Source organism: Sphaeramia orbicularis, chromosome 24, assembly GCF_902148855.1.
Source record: "Sphaeramia orbicularis chromosome 24, fSphaOr1.1, whole genome shotgun sequence".
Taxonomy (NCBI): Eukaryota; Metazoa; Chordata; class Actinopteri; order Kurtiformes; family Apogonidae; genus Sphaeramia; species Sphaeramia orbicularis.
Window position 1 is genome coordinate 45336341 of NC_043979.1, and position 25683 is coordinate 45362023.

The 25683-nt window shown below is 35.2% G+C and overlaps 1 protein-coding gene across 1 annotated transcript in view; it reads left to right on the forward strand.

Annotated features, from left to right (window-relative positions):
• The first annotated feature begins 5496 nt into the window (after positions 1 to 5496).
• The window catches only part of LOC115415015 (solute carrier family 22 member 2-like), a 29429-nt gene continuing 9242 nt past the window's right edge, over positions 5497 to 25683 (forward strand). Inside the window, exons 1-10 of the mRNA XM_030128411.1 lie at positions 5497 to 5856; positions 10556 to 10603; positions 12121 to 12224; positions 13974 to 14128; positions 17970 to 18138; positions 20063 to 20180; positions 21320 to 21420; positions 21508 to 21722; positions 23043 to 23151; positions 25523 to 25635. Of these exons, the coding sequence (XP_029984271.1) occupies positions 5497 to 5856; positions 10556 to 10603; positions 12121 to 12224; positions 13974 to 14128; positions 17970 to 18138; positions 20063 to 20180; positions 21320 to 21420; positions 21508 to 21722; positions 23043 to 23151; positions 25523 to 25635 (1492 nt within the window). The remainder of the gene's footprint in view (positions 5857 to 10555; positions 10604 to 12120; positions 12225 to 13973; positions 14129 to 17969; positions 18139 to 20062; positions 20181 to 21319; positions 21421 to 21507; positions 21723 to 23042; positions 23152 to 25522; positions 25636 to 25683) is intronic.

A 25683-nucleotide genomic window follows, 5' to 3' on the forward strand; every position in this document is an offset into this window, starting at 1 on the left:
CAGGGATTGAAAGACAGTGTATGACCAATTAGTTTATTGAAAGTCATGAGAATTTATTTGCCACAAGAAAATGTACATAATAGAAAATGTTTTTATTCTATGTGTCCTCCTTCTTTCTCAATAACTGCCTTCACACGCTTCCTGAAACTTGCGCAAGTGTTCCTCAAATATTCGGGTGACAACTTCTCCCATTCTTCTTAATAGTATCTTCCAGACTTTCTGGTAATAGTTTTGCTCATAGTCATTCTCTTCTTTCCATTATAAACAGTCTTTATGGACACTCCAACTATTCTTGAAATCTCCTTTGGTGTGACGAGTGCATTCAGCAAATCACACACTCTTTGACGTTTGCTTTCCTGATTACTCATATGGGCAAAAGTTTCTGAAAAGGTTTGGATAATAGTGTTAGGTATGATTATGACATCAGTATATGTTTGGTTTCAAAACAACTGATGTAGTGCCTGCTGAGAAAAAACAACTAAATGTTCATTGTACATTTTGCTTCCCCACCCTGTATAATTACAAGTAAGGTTGAAAAGTTGAGATTCTCTCTTAGAGGCTCAGTTAAATCATTTCATACCATTTGGGATCCATTTTTATGGTATTTCGATTCTTTAAAGTTTCTTCAGAATATACATGATTAAACATCATCATCAGAGGAAAGGAGTGAATGAGAAATTATGTGTAGTCTTTTCTTTTCTTCTCTTATTTCTGTGTACTATACTACTTTTTTTTTTTTTTTTTTAACGATTTGAGTTCCTCTATCATTATTTATGGTTTCTGTTTTTGATTTTGTTTTATGTTTTTCCTTATTTATTTATTTATTTATTTTTTGGCCTGTGGGTTGGTTTGGTGGGAAGGGATGGGTGTTGACAGTCAGATATGTCCTTCTTGATTGCGCATTGACTGTTACGAACTGATATCGTGTCTGTTGTGTTCATTGAAAATGTTCAATAAATATAATCGGAAAAAAAAACTATAATTACAAGAAAAAAATGGTAACTAACTGAAACTGTATTGTGTGCTTATAAAACTAACTAAAACGTATAAAAATTATGGATAAAATTCCCTTCGTTTTCGTTTTTGTCAATGTCAGATTGATACGAAAGCGATTTATTTCACTCTAGCAGTTTTAGCTAGCAGCACCATATGATATTTAAGGGTCCGTCACTTGTGTTCACTTGTGGTTTCCAGTCGTCTTCTGGTCCCCACTCTACCTGGAAACATGGAGACTAAAGTTGGAGAAAGCAGCAGAGTCCTGTCTGGGATTTATTTGAATACGACGCAGAAGTAAAGTTAGAAAGTTAGAACTGAACAGGGGAAAAAGGCCTTCAGGTATGCGGCCCCATTCACCTGCAGATGTTTTACCTGACGCACTTTTGTCTACATTTCATGAGCACTTTTTGAGTTGACTTTGGAAGGTTTGACTTGTCTATGTGCTTTTTTTTTTTTTTTTCAGATTTTTATTTAGAAATATTGAGAAAAGTTCAACATACATTTAAATTACATTGTGGTCATGTAACAAGTATGTGACCAATGACCGATCTTTCCATTCTCAACATTTCAGTTTTTCTTTTTTTTTGTGTTAATAAACAAAACAATTGAACAGTGAACAATGGATGCATTGTTACATAAAGAAAACACATACGAAAGACCAAGAGACTTCGACCTCCTCTTTCCAAAGAAAAAAAAGAAAAATAAATAAATGAATAAAATATGAAAAGTAGAATTAATTACACAAAAAACAAGACAATTCTAGATACACTGTCATTATATTGTCATTTCTTGTACATTTAGAGTTCCGACAGATTGTGTTTGCTAAGTGTAAACAAAAAATATCCACTTTGACCATAGATCTGAAAATTTGTTCATTTGTAATCGAAGGGAGAAGGTTAGTCTTTCCATCTGGTGAATTTCATTCCCAATATCTACCCATTTTTCCAGATGAGGTGGTTCAGGTTGGAGCCAGTGCCTGGTCACAGCCTTTTTGCCAGCAGTTATTAAAATTCTGTACAAGTAGGCATTGTCCACTAAAATTTCAGTTTTTCCATAATTAAAGCGGCAAATTCAAAAGGTAAGGTTTGTCTATGTGCTTTTTATGTCCTCGTTTTATGTACGGAAGTCTGTCTGTAACTATTTAACCCTTTCATCCATGAATTATGAGAACCTTAATCAAAATTTTTTCCTGTTTTTATTCCTCTTTAGGCATGAAAAAAACAATGCGATTGAAAATTTTCTTCTGAAAAATAAATAATAAATAAATAATAAAAATAATTTTAAAATTTTTTTAAAATACATTAAAAAAAATAATAATGAAAAAAAAAATTCTTATGAACCTATTTTTCTATTTTTCATGAACTTGCAAAAATGTCCACTCAGCTGGACACCCCACGTTTAATTTTTGACACAGAAACATGTATTGTCAAGTTAGGTTGAGGTCAGGGTTCCTCAGGCTGATATCGGCATAGAGTGGGAACATATAATCCAGCGTAAAAACAGTGATTAAATATAACGTAATACTAACATGATGATTTGAGTTGATTTATTAAGTTGAATTAAAATTGATATATGTATTGTGATCAATAAGTATGATTAAAGTAAAACAATGTTGATTCATTTGAATGCAAAGGGATTTGTTGAGACATGTTAAAGCAGAGAAGGAGCATGTCAGGACATGTTTTGCACAAACACAGTCAGTAACTATTGCAAAATAAGAGAAGTGAGAAAAACAACCGGCTATCTGCCGCACCCAAAACTGGAAAGAAAGGGAAGTTCCAACGGAGACATCAGGACATGACTCATCTATCAATGAAGTCAACTGGGTGTAGCTGAAGGACATCTAAAGCTCTGTTAAAATCTAAAATTGCTATTATAGCTTTTCAGAAATACTGGACGCTCCGAAGGAGAGGGTGCCACGTGTTATACGTAGAGATTAGACTTAGAGCTGTGCTCTTTTAGGACCAGAAAAGAGCGTGGCAGATTGGCTTCTAAGTTGTTAATCTTACTTCTCAAATAATGCTGGAGGTTCCATCAGATAGAGTAACTTTGCATCGATGAATCGAGATCTGAAGACAAAGACCTATCTCATCTGAGAGACAACGAGCCAAAGACTTTAAAGACAAAAACTGTCTTTTAAGAGGACTTTTACCAACTCCACGGGAACATTTGCCAACAAATAAGTGGTTTACCAGAGTTTGTTGGGTTTTCCCTGCTTTGGTCCGAACTGGAAAAGAAGAAGATTTTTATATTTCTTAATCCTTTTTCCTTTTACCCAGCATTGAGTTCATCAGTTTTGGCCAAGCTGATGAGTTCCTCCTCTAGATTGCATTAATTTAGAATTTTTCTGAATTTGAACTTTTTTCCAATTTTTTCTTAAATTCAGAAACGGAAGTTTTTCCTTTTTTCTTCCCTTGAGGACATCAAGCGAGGCAACAATTTAGGACATTTAAAAAAAAAAAAAAAAAAGGACTCAAAGGACTGAACTGTGGGTTGAGGGATTATAACTGGGATTGCATTGAAGTAAGGGAAATAGAAGACAGTTAAGTTTAATGATTCAGATATTGATTTATAACTTCAGAAGTTCAGTTTAAAGATTTTATTATTACCTCCGCCAAGGAGGTTATGTTTTTGCCAGGGTTTGTTTGTTTGTCTGTTTGTTTGTCTGTCCGTTAGTGTGCAACATAACTCAAAAAGTTATGGACAGATTTTGATGAAATTTTCAGGGTTTGTTGGAAATGGGATAAGGAAGAAGTGATTAAATTTTGGTGGTGATCGGAGGTGGGGGGGCCCACGGGGGGGCCCATTTCCAACAAACCCTGAAAATTTCATCAAAATCTGTCCATAGCTTTTTGAGTTATGTTGCACACTAACGGACAGACAAACAGACAGACAGACAGACAGACAGACAAACAAACCCTGGCAAAAACATAACCTCCTTGGCGTGGGGGGGCCCACGGGGGGGGGCCCCTGATCAGCCTTGGCGGAGGTCTGCGCTCTCCGAGTGCTTCTAGTTGACTAATTGATTGATGATTTATGTATGTGCTTTGCTTTGCTAAAATTGCCTACAATAAATTTTTAATAAGTATATTCTAAATTCTCCTTGATTTATTCCCAATGTGGTACATTATGTTGGTGAATATAAAGGTTGGGTTATTGTGTGCATAACATCAACCAAGTCCTGAAGGTATCTTAGCCTTAATCCACCTATTATTATTTATGTGTCCCGAGGGTCTTCCATTCCTGGCCTTCAGATTATTACCTGTCATGTAACAAGTGCACTAAATCCATGTGAAACAGCTGCCAGAACCAACTGGGCTGGTATTATTACTGACCACAGAGTGGGTTTCTCCTGGCAGTTCTGGTACCAGAGTTAGCGGGGCAGAGGTTGGAATTAAAGGAGACAGGCGAGTGTTTCAAAATTTGTTCAGCTAAGTAGTATCTCTATGGGTTAGTGCGAGAGGGTAAGACCCCAGTTCAGCCATGAGAGATCAGGACCCTATTTAAACGGAGAGCTGAACCACGGTAGTACCGAGGATTTAACAGTATTTACTGATAAACTGTGTGAAAACTATAGGGAGGGCTCGTGATTCTGGGGATTTATGCTCAGGAGAGATCTACATAATGTTACCAATTCATGTCAGAAAAGATATGGAGTGTCTTAAAGCTTCAATAAAGATATGTGTAGAAAAAACAAAACAAAACAAAAAAAACAACGAAATGAGCAACAAAATCCAGGAATATACAAGAGAACAGCTGTCCACTGGAATGACCACTATGCATGAAAGGGTTAATGTACTGCTGCCCGTCTTGGCCAGGACACTCTTGGAAAAAAAGAGTTTCTTAATCTCAATGAGGTTTTCCTGGTTAAATAAAGGTAAAATAAAATAAAATAAAATAAAGAAGAGAAAAGGTCCGACAAAACTAAAATTAATACTAAAACTAAACTAAAACTAAGCATTTAGAAAAAAAATTAAACTAATAAAAACTAGCAAACCTGTTCTAAAAACTAATTAAAATGAACTGAATTGGAGAAAAAAAAAGTCAACACTAAATAAAACTAAACTAAAATGAAAAATCCCAAACTGTTCTAACCTTGGTCCCGACCCCAAGGTTGAAAAACACTGGGTTCAAGCCTCTCAAGACATATTTGCTCAGTACAATGACCGACCAAAGACTCCCTGGACCTGCCCCCATGATTATTCATAGATATGGAAACTGACAGCGAGGAAGTGTTGGAAGGGTGGGGGGGAGTGGGGGGGGGATATCTAATAGTAAACAAACATGTTGCCGTTGCCGTCCCCTGGTTGTGTTCCAGCTCATGCAGGGTTGTCGGTCTCTGTTGAACTTCATTAAACAGTAACATATTGCTGCCTCCACTTCAGCTCTAACCTTTATGGACTTTAGCATTTGGCTCTGACTTACAGTATGAGGTCCTGAAGAGACCAAAACCACATCCAGACCTGAAACCTGAGCTCAGTCGGTCCGATCCCAGCTGACATGACCACGTTTGACAACATCCTGGAGGAGGCCGGGCCCTTCGGACGCTGTCAGAAGCGGATCTTCGCCCTGCTTTGCCTGGTTTCTCTGCCGTTCGCGGGGGTCTACGTGGGGATCGTGTTCCAGGGCTTCACCCCGGACCACTGGTGCCGGGTTCCTGCCGTGGTGGACCGGAGGCAGACCTGTGGGTGGACTCCGGGGGAAGGTCAGCGGTGGACGGCGCCTCTGGTCAACATCTCCGGGGAACTGAAACCCAGCAGCTGTGAGCGGTACGACCTGGACTGGAACACCACCGATCTGACATGTGACCCAGAGGACTTGGACCTGGACCTGACCGGGGTTAAGGCCACCACGTGTAAGGTGAGACCTCGGACTGCTGGAGGCGGAGGGTCTGAGTATGGACTGGTATAATAATAGGTCTGACATCAGTAGGTTGGAAACAGAAACATCTGGGTCAGAGGGGACAAACATACTGTCCATGGGCCAAAACCGGACCACCAAAGGGTCCGATCCGGTCCTTCAGTACAAAGATTACACTGAAGAGATTAACAGTAAAAGATGTTAAAATCCTTTTAGTTCAGGTTCCACTTACAGACCAGTATGATCTGAAGTTGAATGGAAGGATCTGGACTATTTACAGAGTTCAATCCACATGAGTTTTTAGATCTTTGTGGTTGTCTGTGTCGTTGTTTACGTCATTGTCTTCATTGTTGTTGTCTTTGCAGCTGTCTTCATTGTTGTTGTCTTTGCAGCTGTCTTCATTGTTGTCTTTGTAGTCTTTTTCGTGGTCATCTTCGTCATCCTCTTCGTGGTCGTCTTTGTTGTCCTCTATATCGTCATCTTATTGGGTTGTCTCCACGGTTGTCTTTGTTGTCGTCTTCATGGTCGTCTGTGTTGTCATCTTTGTTGTCGTCTTTGTTGTCATCTTCGTTGTTGTCTTTGTGGTCATCTTTGTTGTTGTCTTCATGGTCATCTTTGTTATCGTCTTTGTCGTCGTCCTCGTGGTTGTCTTCATGGTCGTCTTCGTTATCATCTTTGTTGTCACCTTTGTGGTCATCTTCATTGTTGTCTTCATGGTCATCTTTGTAGTTGTCTTTATGTTTGTCTTCGTTGTCCTCTTTGTTGTCATCTTTGTGGTCATCTTTTTTGTCATCTTTATTGTTGTCTTTGTGGTCGTCTTTGTTGTCCTCTATGTCGTCGTCTTCTTGGTTGTCTCCACGGTTGTCTTCGTTGTCGTCTGTGTTGTCATCTTTGTTGTTGTCTTTATGGTCGTCTTCATGGTTGTCTTCATGGTTGTCTTCGTTGTCATCTTTGTTGTCATCTTTGTGGTCATCTTTTTTGTCATCTTCATTGTCCTCTTTGTTGTTGTCTTCGTGGTCGTGTTCGTTGTCATCCTGGTTGTCTTTGCCATTGTCTTCGTCAGTAGCGTCTTCGTTGTCTTTGTTGTCTTTGTGTTCATAATCGTCTTCGTCTTCGATATTGTCTTCGTCGTCTCCGTCATCATCTTTGTCGGCATCTTTGTTAGTAATTTCTTCAAACATCTTCTGTAAACTAAACTATGACTACTGGTTGGATTCATTTCTAATTTTTTATGTATCTTCCTTCGGACAATATCTCTAAAGTTTGATCACAGTTTTGAGAAATGTGATTTTTGAATTTTTGACAAATTTTTTGAAATTTTGAAAATGTCCCTTTCCTTCTAATGGTCCATATTTGAATGGTTTATAACATGTAAATGGTTCCAGATATTGATTTAGTTCCTATTGATCACTGATAGAAGTCATATAAAGACATTAGAGAAGCCAGTTCACTGAATATATTTAAAACCAAATTAAAAACATTTTTATTCTCATTAGCCTTTGAAAGGAGATAAAAAATGGGGTCACAATTCAGGAACCAGGAATGTGCGTTTTTTTTTATTTATTTATTTTTTTTTTTATTGTATTTCTATTTTTATTTTTTATTTTATTGTATTTCAAATTTCTTCTTATTTCTTGCACTTCAAAAATTCTATGCATAATCAAATATTTAATGTGCGCTGTTTTTATATTTATTTTTATTTTATTGTATTTCTAATCAAATCTTAATGTATTTTAATATTGTATTTTTTTCAATCAATGTGAAGCACTTTGGGCTACAATTTCTGTATGAAAGGTGCTATACAAATAAAGTTTATTATTATTATTATTATTATTATTATTATTATTATTATTATTATTATTATTATTATTATTATTATTATATATGGACTTTGATTGTTGAGTGATTAGTTGAGTTGTCCTCCAGTGAAAGTCCCGCCCACTTCTATAGTTAGATTGATGTGCATCCAGACCACAGGACTGGAACATAGAACAGAACCTGACAACCAAACACATTCAACTGAGGACTGATTCTAAATAGAACATGACGCTGAAATACAGGGACATTGGTTTTCTTTTTCTTTTTGCCAGACTGTATTTAATATTGTGTCAAAAGTAGTTGAGTATTAAGTCCTTTAACCTCTGAAATATAACACTGGGTTACGAAAAAACGTTTTTTGCAAGTTGTTTAGGTTTTTTCAACTGAATTAGGACCATTTTGCACCGCTAAAAATCCAAAAATGACATCTGTTTTTCTCAATCAGGTCAGGTTTTTTTGCTAATTTGATTGTGAAAAATTTGATCTTCTCACAAAATTGATTACATTTTTGTGACTTTATCAGTTGATTTTTTATATAGTTCTCACCCAAAATAGGTTTTAAGAGAAAAAAAAATCATTTTCTATGGATGCATTTATTATTTATTATGTATTCAGTGCAGATATAGCAGAATACGTCAGGCTTATTTTTGCAAGATCTTCTAGTCGAAGCCATTTCATTCACCTGTAATATTAAAAAAAAAACATTAATCATAAATTGGCAAAAGTCAAATCTTCAGAACTCGTTTATTGCAAGAAATAGGAAAGAATTTTGTATCATATGATGTGAAAATGCCCATAAATGTAAGCAAAAATGTTAAAAAGCCAATATGTAGCATAGTTCAGAAAGTTGACCTGATTGAGCAAAATGAATGTGATTTTTGGATTCAGCACACCAAAATTAAACTAAATCAGCTCAAAAAACTTAAACAATACATTTGTTGTTGACCAGTGTAATGGAACAGAAGGATTACGCAGAATAAAATAGAAATACGCAGTCATAAGTACTTTTTGTGGCGGTGAACTACATGTCGTTTACTGTCTTCTATTGTAGTTTCATGGTTATATTTGTTGTCGTGTCAGTTACTGAAAATACAAACAACTAGAGCCATAAAATAGGAGGAGGGCTTTTCTCTTTTAACTCCACTTTTGTTTCAATCAAAACATCAAAAAACTTCCAACCAAATATTTTCACAGGTGAGCTGAGGGTCCAGATTCTTCAAAAACCGCTGAGAAAACACACAAAACACACTTCCATCTGGGCCTGATACCACAACACAACCCAAAGGACTGGGTTTATTTTCAGTGTAAACAAATCTGGAGGATCTGATGAAAACTGAGAGAGGACAAAGAAAAATATACATGACAGTGTTTTCTATGTGAGGTTTTTAATACCAGCATGTCTACTGTTAGACTATGAGACCGTTTGAATGTGTGACATGTCTGTGTATGGAGGTTTTTATCTGTTTAAAAGAGGAATGCACAATAACTATCAGCACCAATAATGATCACATATACATACATGGTCATATTATATATTTCATTCATTCATTCATTCATTCATTTATTTATTTATTTATTTATCTATCACTTCTTACCTTGTATCTCTGTTGGTTGTCTGTTGGGATGGATCAGTGTGTTGTTACTGCTGTTGTAACCAAATCTATCTATCTATCTATCTATCTATCTATCTATCTATCTATCTATCTATCTATCTATCTATCTATCTATCTATCTATCTATCTATCTATCTATCTATCTATCTATCTATCTATCTATCTATCTATCTATCTATCTATCTATCTATCTATCTATCGTTCTATCGTTCTATCGTTCTATCTATCTATCGTTCTATCTATCTATCTATCTATCTATCTATCTATCTATCTATCTATCTATCTATCTATCTATCTATCTATCTATCTATCTATCTATCTATCTATCTATCTATCTATCTATCTATCTTCTATCTATCTATCTATCTATCTATCTATCTATCTATCTATCTATCCATCTGTAATTGTGCTACTTATTTGTGTTGGTTTTCTTGCCTATTTTGTTCATTTTTAAATAAATTTTGTCTCATTTTGTTTATTTTTCATTATTTTGTTCCTTATTTTTTGTCTTTACTCATTTTTTTGCTTATGTTTGTCCATTTTTGGTCACTTTGTTTCTTATTTTGTTAAATTTTAATCAATCTAATATTTTTTCCCATTATCAATTTACCTATAACAACAAATTATTAATATTATTTATTTGTTCATTGTGCTACTTATTTGTGTTCATGTTTGTCCATTCTCTTGCCTATTTTGGTCAATTTTTGCATCATTTTATTCATTTTTCACTAATTTTGCTGCTTATTTTTTGACTTTTTGAATTTCTCCTTGGGGATGAATGAAGTAAATCTATCTGTCTGTCTGATACTGAAAAAAAGATTCAGATAATTATGATAATTAAAGTTTTCACCAATAAATAGAGTTCATAATAATAAATCTAAATTGCTTATATTTCGCTCATTTCACCAGTACGTTGCACGTTGTTGCCATGACGACGATGACAACAACAACAACAACAAAAACTTTCCGTTTTGTTTCACTCATTTTTGTTAAATACAGTAAAAAAAAAAAAAAAAATACAACCCAATGTAAATGCGTTGATTTTTGCACCATTTATATTTTTAGGCATTTGTTTAATATATGATCTGAAAACAGTCATTTATGTTGAGTTATAATAATAAAAAAGACAGAAACTTATGAAGTAAACACCTTTTTAGTTCCATTTTACACTGACTTTCACTAACATCAATGCAAAGCAGTTAATTTTCTTAAAAATAATGTCATTAATTGTAATTAACTGTAATTACTGTTTTGTGTTTTCTGTTCAGGACGGCTGGGAGTATGATTATGAAGGAAGGAACTCTTTTGTCACAGAGGTAAGAAAGTTTATTTAAGTCTCCACGAACATGAAACAATTGAATATTTTATCATGTTTTCAATTAGCAAAGCATTTGGACGTGTGTTTTTTCTGAAATTTTTGTTAAATATTCCAGTTTAGCCGGTCAAAAGTACTTAACATGAATATTTAAAGGTACATTGTGTAGCTGATATTTAATAGAATCACATAAAAATTCTAACCGTTCTGTTATTATCACCTTAGAATGAACTAGTTCTATCCACATAGGGAGCAGGTTCATCTGAGACTCCCTCTTCTTCTTTTTCTGTTTTATGTCACAATTTTTAATCTAATGTCAGTTACTTTTACAGGTCGATTATACACTACTTACATTTTTTTAATACCCTCTGTTAGAAAATCATCAAATATCAATATTTTTTCCAGGATTTTTTCTGCATAAATCTCTTAAACCCTTCAGTTCTGTGCAAAACTACCAAAAGTTCAATCATTTTCTGGATTTTAACCCTTTAAATGCCAGTTTGAATGCATGATTCTACGGAATTGTATTGCATTCACGCACACAAAAAAAATTTGCCTCGGTTTTTCCGAAATGAATGAGATAATTCTCTTGTAATTATGAGAAAAAAATCAGTTATCAGTATGTTGTTAATTCGGAAAAACACAGCCAATTTTATTATTATTTTTTTTTACTTATTTTATATTGTTTTCTGAAAAAAATAAAAATTCGGCTCGGGTTTTACGAGATAATTATGTCGTTAATTCAGAAAAACAGAGCCGAATTTAATTTTTTTTCGGAAAACAGTATCTCATTAATTCAGAAAAACAGTGCCAAATTTTTTTTAAACTTATTTTTTCTTGGAAATTACGACATAGTTATCTTGTTAATTCAGAAAAACAGAGCCGAATTTAATTTTTTGTGTGAATGCAGCACGCTTCTGTGTGATGCCGCTTGTTTTATAAAGTAAAAAAAAACAAAAAACACAGAATATGAGATGTTTTCCATATAATACATAATGGAGGGATGTAGTATTGTCTAATATCAGTCTTGGACATGTCGAAGATGATCAATAACACTGATTTCATTACATCAGTAGTTTTTATGAGAGATTCTAAAATGTATGTAAGTCATTGAGGCGTTTATTTCTACACTAAAAAAAAATAGTAATGCAATGAAATCAGTGTTACTGATAAACTTTCAGGCTATTTTTATACATTTTTTTGTCATTTTTGTCTTTTTTTTGCTGATCATTATGTCTGTGTTACAGCTTATGGTATGAATGTTTTGGTTTTTTTGTATATTTATTTAATCTAATATCAGTTACTCTTATGGGTCTATTATACTGACACTTTTACACCCTCTACTATAAAATCATCATATATCAATTATTTTACATAGAAAAATATTCATATTTGGTGTTTTTAATAGTTTTTGGTTTTTTTTTTTAATGCATGTCTATTTTTGGTTTGAGGTTTGTAAATTGGACGGACCTACCGGTGTTAATGGTGTTGAACTGATGCTGTTTTCTTGGGTTTCAGTTTGACCTGGTGTGTTCTGACGGATGGCTGGTGGACATGTTCCAGTCCACTCTGAACGTGGGCTTCCTCATCGGCAGCTTCGCTTTCGGATACTTAGCCGACAGGTAACGTTTCAGCAGGTTTGTACAGCCAAGGATGACTTAGTTTGTGTTCAGACTGCAGACAAATGTGGCCTTAATCCGATTTTTTTACCCGTATGTGACCATTATCTGATCTGTTAAAGACAGTCTGAACAGCACTAATCTGACCCAGGACACTTTCAGATGTGGTCCTAAATCTGATACGTATTTAGTATTTTCTAATGCATCTTCAGTCTGAACGGCCAGATCGCATTTATCCGACCTTTATGTCATTGAAATGTGATATACGTCACAATTCTGCGTCCCAGGAGGAGGAGCGGCGGGAAAAACATGTAATATTTACTTCCATAAACACAGTGTGTGTCTTTTGTCAGGACCTCTAAAGTGGGTCAGAGCAGTAAAATATTGTTCCTTATTGTTCATTCGCATGTATACAAGACAATAAAAACACAATAATAATAATAACAGTAGAAGACATGCCGGGAAGCCAAAAACCAAAGTGGTTTATCATGGGCCTCCCCAAAGACTTGAAATAAAAAAGTATTTATAGTGTCTAATATGATAGACAATCATAAATAAACAAAATTAATTAAAGAAGGAAATACGTCAAAAACAAAATAAAACAACAAAAAAATAAAACTAAACTAAATACATTGTAAGCAGTGCACATAGAAATGAATAAGAATCGACAAAACTATGAAACGAAATTCAGAATGAATTTCATTCAGAATGAAATACTGTCATAAAAACCTATAAAAAATCACAACTACAGACTTTTCTCTTTGTTTTAGCGTAAAAAAAAGGAAGTTGAATTACTAGTTTACATTTACAAACTATCCTTCCACAAAAAATGTGAATAACCATGAACAACCTGAAATTTCTCAAGAAAAATAAGTGTAATTTTTAACAATATTCTTGTAGAGCCACTGTGTTCTGTAAGCTGTAATGCACGAAGACATAAACAGTCAAGGACGTCAGAATCATTTTAGTTCACGACATACACATGATATGATCTCCAGTGGGTCGGACCAGTAAAATATGATCATAATAAGCTATAAATAATGATAAATACAAACCTTTCTCTTTGCTTTAGTGTAAAAAAAGGAAAGTTACATGGCAATATTTACATTTACAAGCAAACCTTTCACAAAAAATGTGAATAACCTGATCAAATATGAATAACCTGAAATGTCTTAAGGGATGTAAGTGCAATTTTAACATCATTTTGTCAGCGTTTCTGTTCATTTTTGTATAAATTTTGTTTCTTATTATTCTTTATTTTGTTCGTATTTGTTATTTCTCTGATATTTTTTTCTGTTAATTGTGTTCATTTTTCTCAAATTTCTCAAAATGACTAAATATTTTGTGTTTTTGTAGATCCACTGTGATCTGTGAGTTTTAATACACATGTATAAATGATAAACTGAGGCAGAATAGTGTTAAAATTACACTTTTTTTATTCAGAAGTTTCAGTTTGTTCATGTTATTTACACTTTTTAAAAGCATACTTTATAGATGTAAACACTTTCATAATGTAACTTTACTTGTTTCACTCTAAAACACAGATGAAAGTGGACATTATTTATAGATTATTATGTTATTATTTGACTTTCAATCATATTGGACTGAACGTGGAACCTGAACTAAACTGTTTTTGTCAGTCCTGGTCTAGAAGGTTCCTGCATCTTGTTTCCATGTGTAACCATCCCACTCCTGTACACATTTATGTTCTATGTTGCTCTTCTCTGACTGTGTGTGGTTTTTGTTCTGCAGGTTTGGGCGGAGGCTGAGTTTCCTGGTGTCCAACGTCATCAATGTGACCTCTGGGATGGTGGTGGCTCTGGCTCCAAACTACATCTCCATCCTGGTCTTCAGGGGCGTCTTCGGCTTCGCTGTCAAAGGAGGATGGATGACCTGCTATGTGCTGAGTAAGAACTTAAGAAAAGAAAAGAAAAGAAAAGAAAAGAAAAGAAAAGAAAAGAAAAGAAAAAAAGATATTCCTTTATTAGTCCCACAAGGAGAATTCCAGATTTACAGCAGTAATAGCGGCAAAAAAGAGCAAAATCAAAAATAAACACAAATCAGAAAGCTATAAATACTATTTACAGCTGTGCACATGCTGATCATGCCACAGGTTGGATAGGGGAGATACTCATACGTACACCTGTACACACATCTGCACATATAATTATATGGCATTGTCTACTGCCACAGTACTGTGGCACGAAATATTGGTTTGTCTGTTACCACAGACCAATCAAATGTTAGCATTTGTACTAGAGCCAATCACAGATACTGTTACATGAACTCATTATTAACTTCTTGTTGCCACAGTACTGTGGTCATATATGGTGTGATAACTTTTTTGTGATCTGGCGCTATATAAATAAAATTTGATTGACTGAGTGATTTGATTGGTTTTCCCCTGTAAGTCGCTTTGGAAAAAAGTGTCTGCCAAATGCATAAACATAAACATAAACATGGTGTATACTTCAGTGCATTTTGCTACCACAGTACTGTGGCAATGGATGGAAGAAATGACAAATTAGTGATAACATAGTGTAGATTAGGAGTTATTGTTGTAAATAGTAATATGTTTTTTCATGGTGTTCTTTGCTCTTTGCAGTCAGTGAGTCTGTGTCAGTTGTTACTTTGACCGGGAACTGAACCCGAGTCTTCCATGTTACAGTCCAATACACTTTCATATCCACCAAAAGCACCTAATCTGCACAGTGTCGGAGTAATGTCAAAATGTTTTTCATACAGTTTGTTTTTAACTTTTAATTACATTCTTTTGTGTTTCATCAACTTGAACCATAAAGAAAAATTCCAAATACTCAATAACTGTCTTATTTTAACCCTTTAAATCAGTGTTTTTCAACCTTGGGGTCGGGACCCCATGTGGGGTCACCTGAAATTTCTTGTAATTGATTAAAAAAAAAAAAAAAAAAATTACTAATAAAAAATATATGGTGAGTTGACAGAGACAATCCCAATCCATAACTGACATGACAAACTGTGGCTGTGAAACTGCAGCACTGTGGTTCTGTTTATCTGTCAAATGTTCATTGTGGTCAGTTTCAGATGCTGCAGCTCTTTCATAATTCATAGTTTCAGTTCTTGTTTGTTCAGTATTAATTGTCCTCCTTGTAAATCACAGCTGGACTGACTGGACAGATCCTGACCAAGGAAAATAAAATTCTGTCTTTGTGCAGTAATCTACACCTGGATTTACTGCTTCTGTCCACAATAATATACATTATATAGACTAAATGTCCTCTAAAATTAACGTTTTTGAAACGTAGTATAGCAAATTATAACATGATCAAAAACAAAAAAAAATTAGTACAAAAAAACTGCCTCTGTTTTGAATGTCTGGGGTCACCAGAAACGTGTGATGTTAAAATGGGTCATGAGGCAAAAAGGTGGAAACCACTGCTTTAAATGTTGTGTTTGTAATGTAAACAAACCATATTTTTGATGCAAAAAACACAAACAAGTTTATTTTTTTCAATATTCTACATAAAAACTGGATTAGTTGTTGTTTTATTTTTGCAGCCTGACATACGTCAATGAGTAACACCAGCACTGGTTAATATGCATTATTTTTGGTTGTGCTAGGTCAAAAGTTAAATACTAAACTGTGTCAATGTGCTTTTTTTTTTTTACTTACGTCAGAGAAAGGTACCAGTACTTTTCCATTGTTTCCAATGTGCTGATTTTAGGGACTGGGTCAGAATTTGAGAAATTATGCAAAAATGAACAACTTTTAAATTCTGATCTAATACAAATGGTGAAAAATAATATGACCTTTTATAACAGGAAGTGCAAATGTGTATAATATGGTCACTCTGATACCAGAATATTAAAGAACCATCATATTCCTGTTTCTACACATTAATCCCCTTTGACCAGTTGGAATAATTACATCCACAAGCTCCAGTTATACGTTATCCATAAGAATAAATTGTCACAATCGTTTCATGAGAAGAGGTTAAAAAAATGTATTCCAACTTTATAGGAAACCGTATATTTATATATTTTAAGCAGATTTATTTGGGTTTATAAAGAAAAACTGGAAATGACAAAATAGGAAAATGACTAAATCATTTAAGTGCGATAATATGAGATTTGTATAGTGTCTTTACACGCACCTTATTTTTCATTTCACCTTATATTTATTTATCCTATATTACCTGCATATATCATTATATGTTGTATGTATTTCTTCCTTCTGTATTACAGAGTTGGCTTTTGTATATTGTAGTAGTTCTTTCTAGTTTTGTATATTGTTAATATTTTCTGGTATAATTTATGTGATATTTTTATATAATCTATATAGTCTTTTTTATACAGTCTGTATACAGTGATATTTTATACACTTTTTTTTTTTTTTTGCATTTTAAGTGTTTGCTGCTCATAGAAACAGAGCTGATAGACTGATTTTAGTTGTCCAGGTAACAGTGACAATAAAGTCCTATTCTATTCTATTCTATTCTATTCTATTCTATTCTATTCTATTCTATTCTATTCTATTCTATTCTATTCTTTTCTTTTTTTCTATTATATTCTGTTCTATTCTCTTCTGTTCAGTTCTTTTCTTTTTTTTCTACGTATTCTATTCAGTTCTTTTCTTTTTTTATTCTATTCTGTTCAGTTCTTTTCTTTTTTCTATTCTATTCAGTTCTTTTCTATTCAGTTCTATTCTATTCTATTCAGTTCTATTATGTTCTATTCTATTCTATTCTGTTCAGTTCTTTTATTTTATTTTTTCTATTCTATTCAGTTCTATTCTGTTCAGTTCTTTTCTTCTCTTTTTTCTATTCTATTCTGTTCAGTTCTTTTCTTTTTTCTATTCTATTCTATTCTGTTCTATTCTGTTCAGTTCTTTTCTTCTCTTTTTTCTATTCTATTCTATTCTATTCTATTCTATTCTGTTCAGTTCTTTTCTTTTTTCTATTCTGTTCAGTTCTTTTTTCTTTTTTCTATTCTATTCAGTTCTATTCTGTTCAGTTCTTTTCTTCTCTTTTTTCTATTCTATTCTATTCTATTCTGTTCAGTTCTTTTCTTTTTTCTGTTCTATTCAGTTCTATTCTATTCTATTCTGTTCTGTTCAGTTCTTTTCTTTTTTCTATTCTATTCTATTCTATTCAGTTCTTTTCTTTTCTTTTTTCTATTCTATTCTATTCTATTCAGTTCTTTTCTTTTCTTTTTTCTATTCTATTCTATTCTATTCTATTCAGTTCTTTTCTTTTTTCTATTCTATTCTATTCTATTCTATTCAGTTCTTTTCTTTTCTTTTTTCTATTCTATTCTATTCTATTCAGTTCTTTTCTTTTTTTCTATTCTATTCTATTCTATTCTATTCAGTTCTTTTCTTTTCTTTTTTTCTATTCTATTCTATTCTATTCTATTCTATTCTATTCTATTCTATTCAGTTCTTTTCTTTTTTCTATTCTATTCTATTCTATTCAGTTCTTTTCTTTTCTTTTTTCTATTCTATTCTATTCTATTCTATTCAGTTCTTTTCTTTTTTCTATTCTATTCTATTCTGTTCTGTCTGGTGTTTTAATCACTGGGACTTAACATATTCGTCTAAAAGGATATAAACTACAGATGGAAGAAAAAAAACAAAAGAGAAAGATCTGAAAAAGAAAAGAACTGACAAAAAAAACACAATGTGTAAAGAGTAAAGTTTGTGTTAAGTGCAGACGTTGTTAAAAGGTGTGTGTGTGTGTGTGTGTGTGTGTGTGTGTGTGTGTGTGTCAGTGACGGAGGTGGTTGGGAAGGAGTACAGGAGGACTGTGGGTATTTTATTCCAGATGTTGTTCAGCGTGGGGAACCTCATCCTTCCTCTTCTGGCCTATTTCATCACTGACTGGCGCTGGATGCAGGTCACCTTCGCTGCTCCCTACATCCTGTTTGTGTCCTACTACTGGTGAGACCCTGAACGCACCACGCCTCATTATTTCTAAACAGGAGTTTAAATGGATGAAACAAAGTACGTCACACTGAGCTCCACTACATCTACGAGAAAAATATGACACGTTTACTCCTTTAGTTATTTACCTGCATTTAAGTCGAGGATGACGTCTTCCTTTAACCCCATAACACCAAACGTATCATATTTGATCCATGAGTTTTGAAGCCCTCTACATGATCAGCGTGATATTTTTTGTCTTGAAAAACCTGATGTATACAATTAAATACAAGCAATACACAGATAATCCACCAGGGGGAGGAGTTCATTCACCAGAGGCCTTTGGTGACACTACAAGACTGACACTAATGAGGAAGAACTGGGACCATTTAGAAAAGGAATTAACAGTTTGTTCGACATGTTTGTGTTCTATTATGTTTTTGTTTGTTCAAAAATAATAATATTTGAGCACTGAGACCTGATGGATCAAATATGATACAAAATTGAAACTCATACATGGAAATTGATATTTGAAAAAAAAAAATGTTTTGGTTGTTCAGAAGGACCAATAAAGGCTCCAGTTTCAAAGAACTGGAATTTTCTGTCAATGATTCAGTGGTTCAGGTTTTACAGGGTTAAAGGTTGAAGGACATTTTCCTCCTTCTTTCATTAAATCAACTCCTCAAAAACCACCGTGGATTCACTGGAAAATAGAGGATAGGTCAAAGTTTTTAAGAGTTCAGTGGAGCTGTGGACACAGTAGTACTTTTACAGTAGTGCAGTAGTACTTTTACAGTTGTAGTTTTCCAGTAGTGCAGTAGTACTTTTACAGTAGTGCAGTAGTACTTTTACAGTAGTAGTTTTCCAGTAGTGCAGGTGTACTTTTACAGTAGTGCAGTAGTACTTTTACAGTTGTAGTTTTCCAGTAGTGCAGTAGTACTTTTACAGTTGTAGTTTTCCAGTAGTGCAGTAGTATTTTTACAGTAGTGCAGCAGTACTTTTACAGTAGTGCAGTAGTACTTTTACAGTTGTAGTTTTCCAGTAGTGCAGTAGTATTTTTACAGTAGTGCAGTAGTACTTTTACAGTAGTACAGTAGTACTTTTACAGTTGTACTTTTACAGTAGTGCAGGTGTACTTTTCCAGTAGTGCAGTAGTACTTTTACAGTTGTAGTTTTCCAGTAGTGCAGTAGTACTTTTACAGTTGTAGTTTTCCAGTAGTGCAGTAGTATTTTTACAGTAGTGCAGTAGTACTTTTACAGTAGTGCGGTAGTACTTTTACAGTTGTACTTTTACAGTAGTGCAGGTGTACTTTTCCAGTAGTGCAGTAGTACTTTTACAGTAGTACTTTTCCAGTAGTGCAGTAGTACTTTTCCAGTAGTAGTTTTCCAGTAGTGCAGTAGTATTTTTACAGTAGTGCAGTAGTACTTTTACAGTAGTACTTTTACAGTAGTGCAGTAGTACTTTTACAGTAGTACTTTTACAGTAGTGCGGTAGTACTTTTACAGTAGTACTTTTCTAGTAGTGCAGGTGTACTTTTCCAGTAGTGCAGTAGTACTTTTCCAGTAGTACTTTTCCAGTAGTGCAGTAGTACTTTTCCAGTAGTACTTTTCCAGTAGTGCGGTAGTACTTTTACAGTAGTACTTTTACAGTAGTGCAGGTGTACTTTTACAGTAGTGCAGTAATACTTTTACAGTAGTACTTTTACAGTAGTACTTTTACAGTAGTGCAGGTGTACTTTTACAGTAGTGCAGTAATACTTTTACAGTAGTACTTTTACAGTAGTGCAGGTGTACTTTTACAGTAGTGCAGTAGTACTTTTACAGCAGTACTTTCACAGTAGTGCAGTAGTATTTTTACAGTAGTACTTTTCCAGTAGTACAACAGTAGTGCAGTAGTACTTTTCCAGATGTACTTTCCCAGTAGTATTCCTGTGTATTCCAGGTTGGTTCCTGAGTCTCCTCGCTGGCTCCTCTCTCAGAATAAAGCCTCCACAGCTCTGCAGATCACTGAAGCTCTGGCCAAAGAAAACCGGCAGAAGCTGTCGGTTCCAGACCTGGAGGTAGACCCACCATCCACATCCTCAGACCCAGTAGATCTATGTAGACCTCAGACCCAGTAGATCTATGTAGACCTCAGACCCAGTAGATCTACGTAGACCTCAGACCCAGTAGATCTATGTAGACCTCAGACCCAGTAGATCTACGTAGACCTCAGACCCAGTAGATCTAGACCTCAGACCCAGTAGATGTAGACCTCAGACCCAGTAGATCTATGTAGACCTCAGACCCAGTAGATCTATGTAGACCTCAGACCCAGTAGATCTAGACCTCAGACCCAGTAGATCTACGTAGACCTCAGACCCAGTAGATCTACGTAGACCTCAGACCCAGTAGATCTAGACCTCAGACCCAGTAGATCTAGACCTCAGACCCAGTAGATCTATGTAGACCTCAGACCCAGTAGATCTAGACCTCAGACCCAGTAGATCTAGACCTCAGACCCAGTAGATCTATGTAGACCTCAGACCCAGTAGATCTAGACCTCAGACCCAGTAGATCTAGACCTCAGACCCAGTAGATGTAGACCTCAGACCCAGTAGATCTATGTAGACCTCAGACCCAGTAGATCTATGTAGACCTCAGACCCAGTAGATCTAGACCTCAGACCCAGTAGATCTACGTAGACCTCAGACCCAGTAGATCTACGTAGACCTCAGACCCAGTAGATCTAGACCTCAGACCCAGTAGATCTAGACCTCAGACCCAGTAGATCTATGTAGACCTCAGACCCAGTAGATCTAGACCTCAGACCCAGTAGATCTAGACCTCAGACCCAGTAGATCTATGTAGACCTCAGACCCAGTAGATCTAGACCTCAGACCCAGTAGATCTAGACCTCAGACCCAGTAGATCTAGACCTCAGACCCAGTAGATCTATGTAGACCTCAGACCCAGTAGATCTAGACCTCAGACCCAGTAGATCTACGTAGACCTCAGACCCAGTAGATCTACGTAGACCTCAGACCCAGTAGATCTAGACCTCAGACCCAGTAGATCTAGACCTCAGACCCAGTAGATCTATGTAGACCTCAGACCCAGTAGATCTAGACCTCAGACCCAGTAGATCTAGACCTCAGACCCAGTAGATCCAGACCTCAGACCCAGTATTTGGTGTTAAATCTCCTTTTTGCTCTCTCAGACGCTGACTGAAGAGGGCGGTGACTCCCCGTCGGCGTCTCTGCTGGACCTCGTACGAACTCCCAACATGAGGAAACACACCTTCATCTTCATGTTCAACTGGTCAGACTCCGTTTCCATGACAACCCGGTTCCATTTGGGTGTTGCGAGTGACCCCCGTGGACTTAAAGCCGCCTCCTGTCTCCTCAGGTTCACCAGCGCCGTGGTCTACCAGGGCCTGATCATGAGGGTGGGCATCGCCGGGGGCAACGTCTACCTGGACTTCTTCATCTCCGGTCTGGTGGAGTTCCCCGCCGCCTTCCTCATCCTCTTCACCATCGAACGCATCGGCCGACGTCTCCCTTTCGCCACCGCCAACATCATAGCCGGAGTGTCGTGTCTGATCACAGCGTTTATTCCAGAAAGTGAGGAGACGCTGAGGTTTAGACGGAGTTATGGAAGGGTTTATTTATTTAAATCGGAAAAAAAGTAATGCATTTTATTTCAACTTTTATATAAACAATGACCTGTCCTCAGCTGAACGGTTATTCAGTTCAATTCGGTTTGATTTGATTTGATTCAGTTCAATTCAATTCAATTCAGTTCATTTCAGTTCAGTTCAATTCAATTTAGTTCAGTTCAATTTAGTTCAGTTCAGTTCAGTTTAGTTCAATTCAGTTCAGTTCAATTTAGTTCAGTTCAATTCAGTTCAATTCAGTTCAGTTCAGTTCAGTTCAGTTCAGTTTAGTTTGTTCATTTCAGTTCGTTTCAGTTCAATTCAATTCAGTTCAGTTCAGTTTAGTTTAGTTCAATTCAGTTTAGTTCAATTCAGTTCAGTTCAATTCAGTTCAGTTCAATTCAGTTCAGTTCAATCCAGTTTTGTTCAATTCAATTCAGTTTAGTTTAATTCAGTTCAGTTCAGTTCAGTTTAGTTTAGTTCAATTCAGTTTAGTTCAATTCAGTTCAGTTCAGTTTAGTTCATTCATTCATTCATTCATTCATTTTCTGAACCCGCTTTATCCTCACTAGGGTCACGGGGGTCGCTTGGAGCCTATCCCAGCTACATAGGGGCGAAGGCGGGGTACACCCTGGACAAGTCGCCAGTTCATCGCAGTTTAGTTCAGTTTAGTTCAATTCAGTTTAGTTTAGTTTAGTTCATTTCAGTTCATTTTAGTTAAGTTCAATTCAGTTCAGTTCAGTTCAATTTAGTTCAGTTCAGTTTAGTTCAGTTCAGTTTAGTTTAGTTTAGTTCAGTTCAGTTCAGTTCAGTTCAGTTTAGTTCATTTCAGTTCATTTCAGTTGAGTTCAATTCAGTTCAGTTCAATTCAGTTCAGTTCAATTTAGTTCAATTCAGTTCAGTTTAGTTCAATTCAGTTCAGTTCATTTCAGTTCAATCCAGTTTAGTTCAATTCAGTTCGGTTCGGTTCGGTTCAGTTCAGTTCAGTTCAGGTGTTTCTTTTCTAACGGGTCTGGGATACAAAACAATAATGACTAATGTTTTAATTCATTCTTGATCAATAAAGTGTAACATCAGATCATATCTGAGGACCATGACAAGATGAATAACTGTATTATTAACTGTATTAATAGGTTCAGTGGATCAGAAGTTAGTGCACATTTCAGATCAGTAGATGGTTCTGGTCTCCAGTGGTCGTTTGAATCTTTGTGGACTCAGAAACCCCTGGGTTCAACGTGTCCACATACTTTTGTCCACATCGTGACTCCAGGCTTGTGTTTGTTCCCAGGTCTGTTCTGGTTTAAGACGGTGGTGGCCTGCGTGGGGCGTCTGGGCATAACCATGGCCTTTGAGATGGTGGTGTTCGTCAACACCGAACTCTACCCGACGTTCGTCAGGTGAGATTCCACCGATCTCTACGAAGGAGGAACGTTCACGACAAACCCACGGACGGAACTGACCCCTGACCACTGACCGTTCCAGAAGCAGTTGAAGTTTGACTAAAAGCAGCACTTGTCACGTCTCAGTTAGTTTGAATGTTCTGTTATGTAACGCACACAATGGGGTCATTATATTCAGACACTTCCCAGGAAGAAACTAAATAATCTAACGTTTGTAGCAACGAATAACGGAATAATTTTGGCTGTTTTTAATGTAATGACGCCAATAACATATGTGGACAAAAGTATGTGGACACGTTGAATTCAGGTGTTTCTTTTCTAACAGGGGTCTGGGATCCAAAACGATAATGATTAATGTCAGAATATAGTTTTATATTATGGGATAAATATCATTACATTGTTTTTTTTTGTGTTTTTTTTTATTGTAATATTTGCATCCAAAATGCCTCACAGATGGATTTACTTCTATTAATTTCTCTCAACATTGATTTTAGTTTTTTTTTTTTATCCACGACTATGATTTTAAATGTTCTTCCTCTAAATTTCTAAAATATTTTGACTGTAAATAATAATGTTCTACCACAGCTAACCATCTACTTTCTTCACATCTCACTGAGGAAGAAAAATCTACCATTAAACTTTAAGGAAATATTGATGTTTCTAAACTATATGGACAAAAGTATTGGGACACATCATGTCTACAGCTGTAAGATGTCCTGTTCGTGAGGATTTTACATGATTTTTCTTCCTCAAATATCGTAATATAGTTTTATATTATGGGATAAATATCATTACATTGCTTTTTATTTTAATTCTTTTTTTTTTATTGTAATATTTGCTTCCAAAATGCCTAACAGATGGTTTTTACTTCTACTAATTTCTCTCAACATTGATTTTAGTTTTTTTTTTTTTATCCATGACTATGATTTTAAATGCTCTTCCTCTGAATCTCTAAAATATTTTTCCTGCTCTGACTGTAAATAATAATTTTCTACCATTATTATCCATCTACTTTCTTCACATCCCACCGAGGAAGAAAAATCTACCATTAAACTGTAAGGAAATATTGATGTTTCTAAACTATATGGACAAAAGTATTGGGACACATCATGTCTACAGCTGTAAGATGTCCTGTTCGTGAGGATTTTACATCATTTTTCTTCCTCAAATATCATAATATAGTTTTATATTGGAATAACTATCATTACATCGTTGTTGTTTTTATTGTAATATTTGCTTCCAAAATGCCTCACAGATGGTTTTTACTTCTACTAATTTCTCTCAACATTGATTTTAATTAGTTTTTTGTATCTGTGACTATGATTTTAAATGTTCTTCCTCTAAATTTCTAAAATATTTTGACTGTAAATAATTTTTTTACCATAATTAACCATCTACTTTCTTCACATCTCACCGAGGAAGAAAAATCTAACATTAAACTTTAACCCATAAAGACTCAGTGTTACTTTGCTGGCAGTTCCCAAATGATTTTTTCATAATATTTAACCTTCCTTAAGTGATTTTTCTTCCATATTTTGTGTTTTTTCAGTGTAAATCAGGTATTTTCCTACATTTAATTCACTGATCATGAAGATGTTTATAAAACCTCAGAGTAAAGTTGAAGGTTATTATATCATAAACTGAGAAAAATTAAGAAAACATGACTTTTTCGACAAAATCTCTCATGAACTGAACATAAACCCAGTGTGTCCATCCACTGTCATTGATCCAACTCCATGGGTTTGACTGGTGAATCAATGTTGTAGAAGATGACAGTGTTTCCACGGTAACTACGGAGCCTCTGATCGTCCAAATATGGTCATATCTGATGACCATGAAAAGATGAACTGTATTTTACACCAATTATTCACATGTATTGATAGGAATTAGTGGATCAACAGCTATTAAACAGTTTAGATCAGTAGATGGGTTTGGTTGGTGGATGTTTGGGTTTTTATGGGTTCAAGAAATGCTGATGTTTATAAACTATATGGACAAAAGTATTGGGACACATCATGTCTACAGCTGTTCATGAGGATTTGAGATAAAAACATCTTTATCTGTATGTTTATTATGTTTCAAATCACAGTTTACTATTGTGATATCAAACAAAATGCTGAAATAAAGTACATTTTAGTTTTGATCAGTGAATGCTTTAAAAACTGCTGAATTATTTATGCAGCTGTAACTGTTCAGGTTCTTAAACAGGAGAATGGGATGCTGTTCTTTGTCATGTTTTTACATTAAAAAACAGCAGCATTTGTCAGTATTTTTAACTAATCGAACATGGAGGATAATATGCAAAATAAAATAGCTTGAAAGAAATTAAGTCAATTAGGTCAAAGGTCATGTGTTTGTGTTGTCGTAGGAACCTGGGTTTGTCGGTGTGTTCCACTCTGTGTGACGTCGGAGGCATCGTGTCTCCGTTCCTCCTCTACAGACTGGCCAACATCTGGCTGGAGCTGCCACTCATCATCTTTGGTGAGTCTGAGCCCAATAGAACCTACAGAACCAGTAGAACCTACAGAA